Source organism: Plectropomus leopardus, chromosome 5 (genome assembly GCF_008729295.1).
Source record: "Plectropomus leopardus isolate mb chromosome 5, YSFRI_Pleo_2.0, whole genome shotgun sequence".
Lineage (NCBI taxonomy): Eukaryota > Metazoa > Chordata > Actinopteri > Perciformes > Serranidae > Plectropomus > Plectropomus leopardus.
This window is the reverse complement of record NC_056467.1, coordinates 10,857,892-10,868,434: the sequence shown is the minus strand read 5'-3', so window position 1 is coordinate 10,868,434 and position 10,543 is coordinate 10,857,892. Positions and strand designations below refer to the sequence as shown.

The 10,543-nt window shown below is 38.0% G+C and overlaps 1 protein-coding gene across 1 annotated transcript; it reads left to right on the top strand.

Annotated features, from left to right (window-relative positions):
• Nucleotides 1-5,896: 5,896 nt before the first annotated feature.
• Nucleotides 5,897-8,931, top strand: ssr3 (signal sequence receptor, gamma). Its single transcript, XM_042486716.1, has 5 exons — nt 5,897-6,112; nt 6,819-6,945; nt 7,311-7,409; nt 7,675-7,806; nt 8,636-8,931. Exons 1-5 carry the CDS (start codon nt 5,980-5,982, stop codon nt 8,700-8,702), a joined length of 558 nt encoding a protein of 185 aa, XP_042342650.1. The 5' UTR covers nt 5,897-5,979; the 3' UTR covers nt 8,703-8,931.
• The last annotated feature ends 1,612 nt before the right edge of the window (nt 8,932-10,543 follow it).

Sequence of the window (10,543 nt, the reverse complement as noted above, 5' to 3'; positions counted from 1 at the left end):
GAAACACAACCACGAGTAAATACAACACTGCCACCCACTCCTGTTTCCACTGTGGTCCTCTTATGAAAAGATAGACGTGTAAAATAGCAGATCTTAATATAAGGGAATACAGGTTAAACATGCACAACACATGCAAAATAAATAATATTAATTGCCTTTAAAAAATCATTTACCAAATATTTAAAAAACACAGTGGTGCACGAGTTCATAAAAATGTATTTTTCCCAGAAAGGAAGTCAAAAGGGATTAACGTTAGCTAAATGACCTCTGGTTGCATAATTGTGATAATCTCGAAAATAGATATTAAAGCTCCAGTGTGTAGGATTTATTGGGCTATATTGGCAGAAATGGAATAAAATAGAATAAGCATGTTTTCTTTAGCATATGATCACCTGAAAATAAGAACTGTTGTATTTTTATTAACTTAAAAGTAGTAGTTTATATCTACACAGGCAGTGGGTCCTCGACTACAGAGTTTTTTCATGTTCCACAGTCATTTTTCTACAGTAGCCCAGAGTGGACAAACATAACGCTAGCTCTAGATAGGGCCATGAGAATTTTTGCATCAGTCAATAGAGATAGTTTTTTTAAACACTGATTTGTTACAAGAAACTGCTTTGTTCTATTTTTCCACTGTCTTTTAAGTGAGATCACAAATTAAGAGACATTAAACTAAAGCCTCAGATGGAAGTTTTAATCTTGTACCATCGAGCAGGGCAGGGAGATAGATGATGAACGTCTTTATGTCAAGACTTTACAAACAACCTAAAGCTCACCATTAAGCCCCTGTCACACCAGAAATGAAAGAAACAGGCTTCACTAGCCTAAAATGCACTAAACACATGGCGTGCTTGACTGAAAGTAGTACAATTTATACAATAAACCGTTTTTGAAAAACACTGCAGAAGTAATTGTGTATATTATGACATTTCACTCATTAGTTCAGCTTCTTTTCAGCTGTAGTTAGAAAACAGTGTTATGGATCGCTCCCTGTCTTTGGAACCTCTCAGAAAGGAAATTGGGAAACCGAAGGTTTTTGAGGAAAAGGAAAAAATCTATAAACTCCCACTTTGAGCCCTCCAACTTAAGAACTCTTGCCACATGTCAGTGATAAAAGATTAATAAATGTTGTTCCTCTTTTAACCATCAGAAGCCAGAGGATGTTGTGTGACCACACGCCTGCTCAGTCACCATTTGTGAATTATTTTTGCAGTGGCTGGGGACTTCCATAATATCCAACACTGGAAAATTACTGAGTTCTGTAACCACTTATTTGCTAGATACCGTTTTAAACACTTTAAGCCTCCTGGACTCGTTTAAATGCACGTCACACACCCCCCTCATTGGATTGTTTTTCATCATTTGAGTTTGTGCAACTGTATGCATTTATGCTCAGAAATCATCTGTTATTTGATGCTTCAGAGATATAAACACAGATAAACAGTACGTGCTGAAAGATTCATGTTGATCTCATGGCCTTGGAAAGCTGATGGTACAATAGTAGCCTATTTTACACTGTATCATTACCACACACACAGAGACACACAGACACACACATGTTGTGGCATGCAGATGTAAGAGATGTAGGCTCCCGGAGCTTAGCTTTGGGCGAGTAAGAGAAGATAACTCAAAAAGAATTTGTCACTATGATAGGTGATCTGTCATATGTGCTCCTTAGGGTACGATCGGAGTGAGCTAAAACATACCAGCACTGCCAGGCACACGGCCCCGGAGGAATCCACTGTGTGCCAGTGTGTGTGTGTGTGTGTGTGTGAGTGTGAGTGTGTGTATGAAAGAGTGTTTGTGTGTTCTGCTTACTCCCTGTCAGCTGTGGCTGGTCAGTGTGTGTGTGTTTGCCCCTGTGGTTATGTCTGTGGTACCACCAAAGCCAAAGTAATCTGGCACTCACTTACACACACAAGAGAGAGAAAGAGAGAAAGAGAGGGAGAGAGAGAGAGAGATCACCAGCCTTGCCTAGCATTGTGTTGGCAGGCCTTTTGGCATCACCCTCCTCCCTCCCTGTCCTCCTCTTTGCCTCCTTCCTGCACCCCTGAAGTGCACGGTTAATCCCTAAGCTCTATCCCCATTTAAAGACAGGGACATCACGCAAACCTGCCTGTCTGAATTGCATTCTAACACACACACGGACACACAAACCCCTGCGCTCGGTCACATGCACATGCTGCTCGCTCCTGCAAGCACAGAGAAAGAAAGAAAACAGCTCAGCGTGGGGTTAAGCACTGCAGTGGCAGCAGCAGCAGGCCAAAATATCTGTCTGTTTTTTCCGTGGTCCTAAAATGTCTCCAGCGGCAGACATGTAACTGGTTTGGAGGACGAGATAAGGAAGACGGGGGGACTTTTGCAGATGCTCCACTAATGGGTTATGCATCTGTAGCTGCGTGGTCACACTCTCATGCACACCATGGACTGTGCAATGTTTGTCAGATGAGGATGTGTATGCGTGGAGGAGGAGCTTTAAATAGCATCTTGAATATGTGTGTGCGCTGGAAGCAGGAGCACTAAAGCAGGCAGAGGCGTAAGGGTCTGTAGGGTGGACAGAAGTTTCATTTGCTTACATTTTTATGGAGATTTTACTTTTTGTTTGGGTTTTGAGTAAGATATTAGTTGCTTATCACTTTAGTCACTAAAACAAAAAAACAGCCAAACCAAACTTTTGCCCATTTCACAACTTACAATAACTATTTTTTTCCGTGACTATAAGCACCACGAGGGCATGACTTCACTCTCCTTGATTGTTTGTAATCTTTCTGATTTAAGACCTGCAGATCAACTGTCACACTCCCGGCCAGTCCCTCAGAAAGTGTCAACTGAATACCGGAGCTGACGTGCACAGACATGTAGATATTGACCTCTAGTGGGCAAAATGAAAATCCAGCATGTACTTGAACTCTGCACCCTGCAGCAGAAACTTCAGTTCAACATTTGCTGTGCTATATGTGCCCTTTTTTTCCTTTTCGCCCCTGCCCTTCAAAAAGTCTGTGCACGCCACTGTGTGGTGGAGCAGTGAAAACGATTCATGGAGAAGTTACACAAAAAAGCAACAGCCCATTGCTGTTTCGTATCGTTTTTCTTTGACTGATATTTACAGGTTATAATAAAACATTTTATTTCCTGATGTAATGTTCATTTTCCAGTTAGAATTCCAGCTTATTGGAGTTTTTGTTGTTTCTGTATGCAACAGTCAGGATGCACGCAGTGTCCTAGACAGCCCCCATCTGAGACCGTGTCTATTGTTATCTTTCCAATTTATTGTATTTTTTAGGCTAATAACAAAAACATTTCTGCTCTCAGTTCTGCACATTACTATGTTGCGCTTTTAAATCTTTTGGAGTTTTCAAATAAAATAACAATAATATATATATATATATATATATATATATATTATTGTTATTTTATTTGATTCTATTCTACGTTAAGGGCCCTCCTTTGTATTTAAATTTGCATTATTTTGCCTTTTTACCAAATATTTTGTTCAGTTGCTGCTCTCTTATTTGCTGCTGTAACAAAACAATTTCCCTCAGGATTAATAAAGTATTTCTTTTCTATTTGATACTCTATTCTAATAAACAAGAAATAATAAGATAATACCATATGTGCAAATTAGCTAATTTTGCCTTCTTGTTTTTGTTCTGCGCCTCTGATGGCTATTACCTTTTCATTTTCTTTCACTCCAGTGCTCCCGTTATACACCCCGCCATTTACATTATGTTCTTATTTGATGTATTGACACAGGTATCATTGTGTTACTTTATATAATAAGCCGTTTACATATACATATGGAACAGGCTGGTGCCCTACGGAAGCCCACAGTGGAAAAAAACAAACACTGGCTCCAGATTAGGCCATTCATGTTTTCGCGTCAGTCTGCAGTTTTCCTGCATGCTTGGCACACAGAAGTTTCAGTTGTGCAACTTCACCACTTGATGCCACAAAATGTTACACAACAGACTTTAACTGAATTAGCTTAAACAACAACTGTACTAACTTTTTTTTTTTGTCTTGTGGGACTACGAAAGATTCACTGTTTTTTATCGAGCCAGATCAAAGCCGAAAGGTTTGCTAATTCTAAGAAAACAAAGATTGAAAAAAAAAAGCATGACAGTATTTAGGATAATTTTCCACAGTACCTCTTCTAAAAATAGCATGTCTTACCTGTGCGACTCTGCCAGCAGGTTGTTGTGATGAGGACGCCATTGTGATCTGCGCTGCGTTCATAGTCCTGTGTGGAAATGGGAAACATTAAGTTTTTGATGCATGGCTGTTAAACTTCACAATCTGACGTATTTTCCTGCTTCTATGTTGATGATTGCAAAGAGTGGTCTAAAACAGATTGTTAAATGTAAATTTGTCCAGAGCATCACTTAATTCACTGCTAATCCGGTGAATACAGTGTATAGAAAGTGTTGAGTCATATTTTTCAAAGTGCCCATATTTCCTGAAGGTAACATAATTGGGGAAGACATTGAGCCTTTTTTGTCAGCTGTCACCGATTTCACTATAATACATCCATGGCTGTCACTGACAATCCCACGTCCCCCACGCCGGATCAGGGCCCAAACTCTGAATATGAAAAAAATACGATCTGAAATTTAAAAGATCTGAAAGTAGAAAAAGGAAAGAAAAAAGATTTGAGTGCGAAAAAATGAAAATATTAAAGCTGCAACTGAAAAAAACGTAAATATGAAATTATATATAATTTGAAATTTAAAATAAAAAAATATCCAAAAGAATAAAAATTATATTCAAATGGAAATGGACCTTTTTCTCATTTTGAAAATGTTTTTGATTTTATTTTTTGGAATTCAAAATCAAAACTTGAACTTTCAGTTTCAAGTTTTATTTTTTCAGTCTTTTTTAAATTTTTATAATGAACAAACCTTTTGGCCTTGATATGGTTCCACAGTTATTATTTGATAAATGTCAGCTGTATTTTGCATAAACTAGTAGGTTCAATTTACTTCTTATTGAAAGGAGCAGGCATTAAGTTGGCAAGAGACTTTGAATTTTACACACCACGTGAAGACCACAAATACATACACATGTACACATGCAAGGAGTGATTTCCAGGCAAGAAAAGGCAGCTTTATTTTTTAGCACATTTCATACAACAGGGCAATTCAAAATGCTTTACAGAGAATTAAAATATATGAACATAACAAAGAATACAGATTTACAGTAGGTAAAATCAATTACAATATGATTTCAAAGAATTAAATAAAAATCACACAAAAGCAAGAGTGCAGACAAGAGGTGCAAAGATAAATAAATAAATACATAAAATAAATAGATAGATAGATAGATAGATAGATAGATAGATAGATAGATAGATAGATAGATAGATAGATATACTTTATTGATCTCAAAACTGAGAATCACACCTGAAACATTTTTTTGCACGTACTAAGGGTTTTTTCCTTAAGTCTAAATTCTTGCTTGTGTTGTACGTCGCTTTGGATAAAAGCGTCTGCTAAATGAAATTGTAGAATTGTAGAATATAAAGGAATACACTTAAAAAAACAAAAAAAAAAAACTAAACTAAAAAAACTAAAAACTAAGAGAATAAATAATAATAACAAAGACTAAATAATAATAAATCATCAATAATAAATCATATAATAAATAAAATCAATAAATACATACATAAAATAAATAAATAAATAAATAAATAAATAAATAAATAAATAAATAAATAAATAAATAAATAGGCATACGTGCAAGGCTGAACAAAAAGAAAAAGTAGGCCTATGTAAATGTCACATATCCCAAAATGTAGAAGTGCAGTGTCTTTATCCTCCTGTGGAGGGCAGCAGTAATGTGAAGCGCCTGAAACAAAGAAGAAGAAGAGAGTCGGTGTATTTCCGGATTTGTGCTGACGCGTCCCTCTTCTGCTCAGACACCGACGTGTCAGTCCTCTTGTGTCCAGAGCCGAGCAGCAGACAGGCCGGTCGACCCGCAGACATGGCTCCTAAAGGCAGCAACAAGCAGCAGTCAGAGGAAGACCTTCTCCTCCAGGACTTCAGCAGAAACCTTTCCGCAAAGTCCACCGCGCTTTTTTACGGAAACGCGCTCATCGTTTCGGCCATCCCCATCTGTGAGTACCAGCTAACTGATGCTAACGAGCTGAGCTAACACTGATCTCACTGGGAGAAATGAGGAAAGTGATTAAAATACGAGCTTGTCGAGAGTACACTCAATGAACGTTAGTAAGAAATACATTTTCAAAATGACTGTAAGGTGCTGAAGTTTTATTATTGTCCTTGCTAACTCTGAGATGATGAGTTAAAGTTACTGTAGGTGTAATAGCACGCTATGATAATAGTAATGAACAGTATAGTCAGTTAGTACTCTTAATTTTTTGTTTTTGAAATGCAAAGTTAAAAAAAAGCACAGGATAAACTTTGAAGCTTTACTCTGCATACATTTAGTTTACTGGAGAAGACTTATAACCTTTGTTAGCATATTGGTTTGACTTCTCTCAAAAATATGGGGAGAAGGCAATGAGCAATGGAAGAAGAAACCAAAACAATTTTTTTGTATAAAATAAAAAAAATAGTTATAGTTAGATAGTTTCTTGCAGTTTGTGGAACATTTCTTATCAAGTTGCACATTGCCTTTTTCCACGTTTTTAGAAGACATCACACCAATTTGCTTGGGATTCACAGTTTTAAATACTCGTGAAAGATGTCTAAAAGCACCACCCGAAAGGTGATGTCGGTCCAGGTTTTTAAGGGAAAAACTGGTCTACATACTTACCGACTTGATCATTTTGCTAATATTGACTGACTCTTTCTTTTTAGGGCTGTTTTGGAGGATCTGGCACATGGACCTTGTCCAGTCTGCAGTCTTGTACGCTGTAATGACTCTGGTCAGCACATACCTGGTGGCCTTTGCCTACAAGAATGTCAAGTTTGTTCTCAAACACAAGTAAGCAGAATAAACACATAACTCTACATTTGTCCCATTTGAAGTTTCTCTGTCCTGTACGTGTACATTAGAAGGATCAGGGTTTTGACAGGATTACTGTCATCCTGCAGGTACAGATAACTCTTTAAAGGGGAAACTTTGAAACAAATAGTCTGGTATGCAAAACCATTGTCAATACTTTAGGTAAACAATTCACCATATGCAACAATGGAAGGGGGGATTTCTCACTGCATAAATCAGTAGTTTATTTTTCTTCCCTTCAGTCGATTTCTGTTTACTGGACGGCATAAGAGTATGCTTTAAAAGCTTGACAAAAACCTTTCACTGACTTCTAATGTTTGCACCTTTTTGTCTTTATCCTGCAGAGTTGCCCAGAAACGTGAGGATGCTGTTTCCAAGGAGGTGACCAGGAAGTTGTCTGAGGCGGACAACCGCAAGATGTCCCGCAAGGAGAAAGACGAGAGGTGAAACATGCACCGTTTTTTAAAGCCGTAGCTCAATGCAGTGTTGTGCAGGATGTTTGCAATTGTAGTTTCTCAATTAGTTTCGACAAATTGTTTTCAGTGTAGCATGTCTAAACATAGATGTGCATGGAGCATAAATGCGTGTTGAGTTCCTCTTTTACAGAGTAAAAGTCTACTGATTGAATGTAAGTAAAGGGCTCTCTGAAGTGCCGCAAAGATACATACTGTACTGTATTGATACATGAAACTTTTTGTGTTTGTCTAGGATCCTATGGAAGAAGAATGAGGTCGCTGACTACGAAGCCACCACTTTCTCTATCTTCTATAACAACACTCTGTTCCTGGTGCTCGTCATCATCTCCTCCTTTTTCTTGCTCAAGAACTTCAACCCCACCGTGTATCCTTTAAACCAAACTGTACTTGTTGTTATCTTGGCTTTACAATACTTTGTCATCAGTCATGAAATGCTCATTTTTATAATAAAGTGGATGCATTTAAAGGGATACTTTGCCACTTTTCAACCAAGTCTGTGTCACTGCGGTGTGGGGAGCATGTACAGATGAACAGTGTTAAGAGCCTCTGAACCCACAGTTTCCAGAGCCTCCCGCCGATCTGCCAGACAAAATGCACTGGATTGAAAAAAAATGAATTGTCACACCACAATTTAAGCCTAATTTCCACAACACAAAAAACCTGTTAACATCTGACGTTTTAATGCAGTGATCAGCATTCAGACTCAGGTCAAAGGATTCTGCAGTAGACACAGGGTTTTTATCGCCTCAAGCTGTGATCGGCATTGATTGGAATACAAACACCGGGTGAAAGTGGTCATTTCAGCTCCTTAGCTGGACAGATGCAATCCTGCCTGTCTGTGACGTTGCACGGACACACAAACAAAACAACCCCCCCACACACATACGCACCAGCTGACAGAAAGGCAGACTTGTGTGCTTGGGCGGTGTGTTCACAGGCAGTGGGAATAAAGCCAATCGCCCATATTGAGCGGGTTTACCCGTGTTGGAAAAACCCAGGTGCAGGCAGGGAGGAGGGTATTAGAGCAGCCACGCTGCTGGCATGAGCAGGCTAGAAGTTCCACTGTTCATCTGCACACACTGCCCACACCATGGTGCCACAGACCTGGCTGAAAACTGGCAAAGGATCCCTTTAACAAGTTGTCAAAATCACTCTGTTGATGCTTGTTTTTGCCTTAACTTCACATTTTCCAGGAACTACATTCTGTCCATCAGTGCCTCCTCAGGACTTATCGCTCTGCTGTCCACGGGCTCTAAGTAAAGGAGAAAGAAAGGGGAGTTAAAAGCTGGAGGGATGGTGGGGTGGGATTTGGTTGGGAGTGGGTTAAAGATGGGTATACACTATTTTGTTTGTCACTTAAGTTTGGGATGGGGTTTAAGGGACCGAAACAGCACATTTCAACTTCATGAAATTCATGATCAAATGTCTGGAGGGTGTTTCTCCAGGTCTGTCTTCTGTTTTTTGTAACAAATAAACAACCAGGAATTTCTGTTCTGTGTTTATTATGTGTGCGTGCGCACTCACACAGGTGTTACTCAGTCTGCATAAACTATAGTTACCTGTTTGAAATATATTCTTACCCTCCCATGAGGTTAACAGAGACAAAAGAGAGACACTGATGCTTCCATTGGCAATGCATTTATTTTTAATCACACTTTCATATAGACTATTTACAGAGAAACCACTGTTTAGGAGAGAAATGATACACTGATGATTTGCATGTCACCATAACAAAAAAAAGGAACCAAATTCAATGTCAGGTCTTTTCCATCCACAAATGTACATGTCGTAGAAAACAACACTGATCTGTAGAATAGATTACTCAATATTTTGATGAGTATCAGTTTTGTTTGGCTTCAGTTGAGAATTTAGCCACAGCTAAACCGTTTCCAGCTTTGATTCATTTTGGCCTTCAGACCTGTTTCCCAGAGTGTGAACTTACCGAAGACGACAGTCAGACAACACTGACATATTTGGACCAGTTTACATTACATTTCACTGGTACCCATAGGAATGCTGGATTGCTTGTAACCAATGCTAGGTAAACTACATTAAAACTGTAGTTTACTAAACTACTAGCTACATTACAATAAAAAGTAGTTAACCCTTTAAAACCTGAGAGAATTAAGTGGATTTCTTTAAAATAATAAATCAATAAATATATATTGAAAGAAGACAATAAGCAACTTAAGAAGAAATTACCCAAAAATTGGCTAGAAAATTGTTCATGACCTTCCAACCATTCATGACCTGAAAAAAAAGTGCTTAAAAATTATAATAATTATGTAATGTAAATTTAAACATCTAATTATGATAATTGTAAGTCTAGTTTTCTGGACATTTTCCCCAGGTTATTGAGAATAATTTACTACTAATCTCTTGTGATTTTTGGAATATTTTCTATGAAGTTGCTTAATGTTTTATCCCCTCATATTTTCAAAAGAAAGGTTTTCAAACTTGTGGAGGTTGTCTGAACACAGCACTAGAAAACTGATGTTGATTCAGCTTTTAAAAGGGTAAAATACATCTTTATTACTCAATTTTTTTAGCTTTTAAAAAAACTATTTTCAAAGAAAGTAGTTTAACTACATCTAAACTACATCACAGGAAATGATCACAGTCTGAATCTGGAATCTTGCTGTGACACAGAAGTACATCTGAACTGACACTCAGTAAAGTGTAGATGTGTTTGACTTCGGGGCAGGACAATCCTCTCCTAGGCAGCCTGAGAATAAATAAATAAATATTTGGGGCTAAACTTGAAAGAAAAATAGAATTTTATGAGCTTTCCACTGTGCCATATTGTTTTGCAAAAAAGCACCCAGGATTTGTAGTTAAACTATTAATTGAACTACATGTAGTTAACTACTCCTCCAACACTGCTCGTTTTCCTGCGTTGAGCTCGCATTTTGGGGAAACAGCTTAAATAAAGGCCAAGAATGAACAAAAACCTTATGACCCAAAGTAGTTAACTTGTGAAAAAGCACCCAGGATTTGTAGTTAAACTATTAATTGAACTACATGTAGTTAACTACTCCTCCAACACTGCTCGTTTTCCTGCGTTGAGCTCGCATTTTGGGGAAACAGCTTAAATAAAGGCC

What these genes read in the sequence shown, in the direction of transcription:
- ssr3 (XM_042486716.1), top strand. Translation starts at nt 5,980, where the DNA reads ATGGCTCCTAAAGGCAGCAACAAGCAGCAGTCAGAGGAAGACCTTCTC. An exon ending in CGTTTCGGCCATCCCCATCT is followed by an intron (nt 6,113 to 6,818) that starts GTGAGTACCAGC and finishes CTTTCTTTTTAG; the next exon opens with GGCTGTTTTGGAGGATCTGG. An exon ending in AAGTTTGTTCTCAAACACAA is followed by an intron (nt 6,946 to 7,310) that starts GTAAGCAGAATA and finishes TTTATCCTGCAG; the next exon opens with AGTTGCCCAGAAACGTGAGG.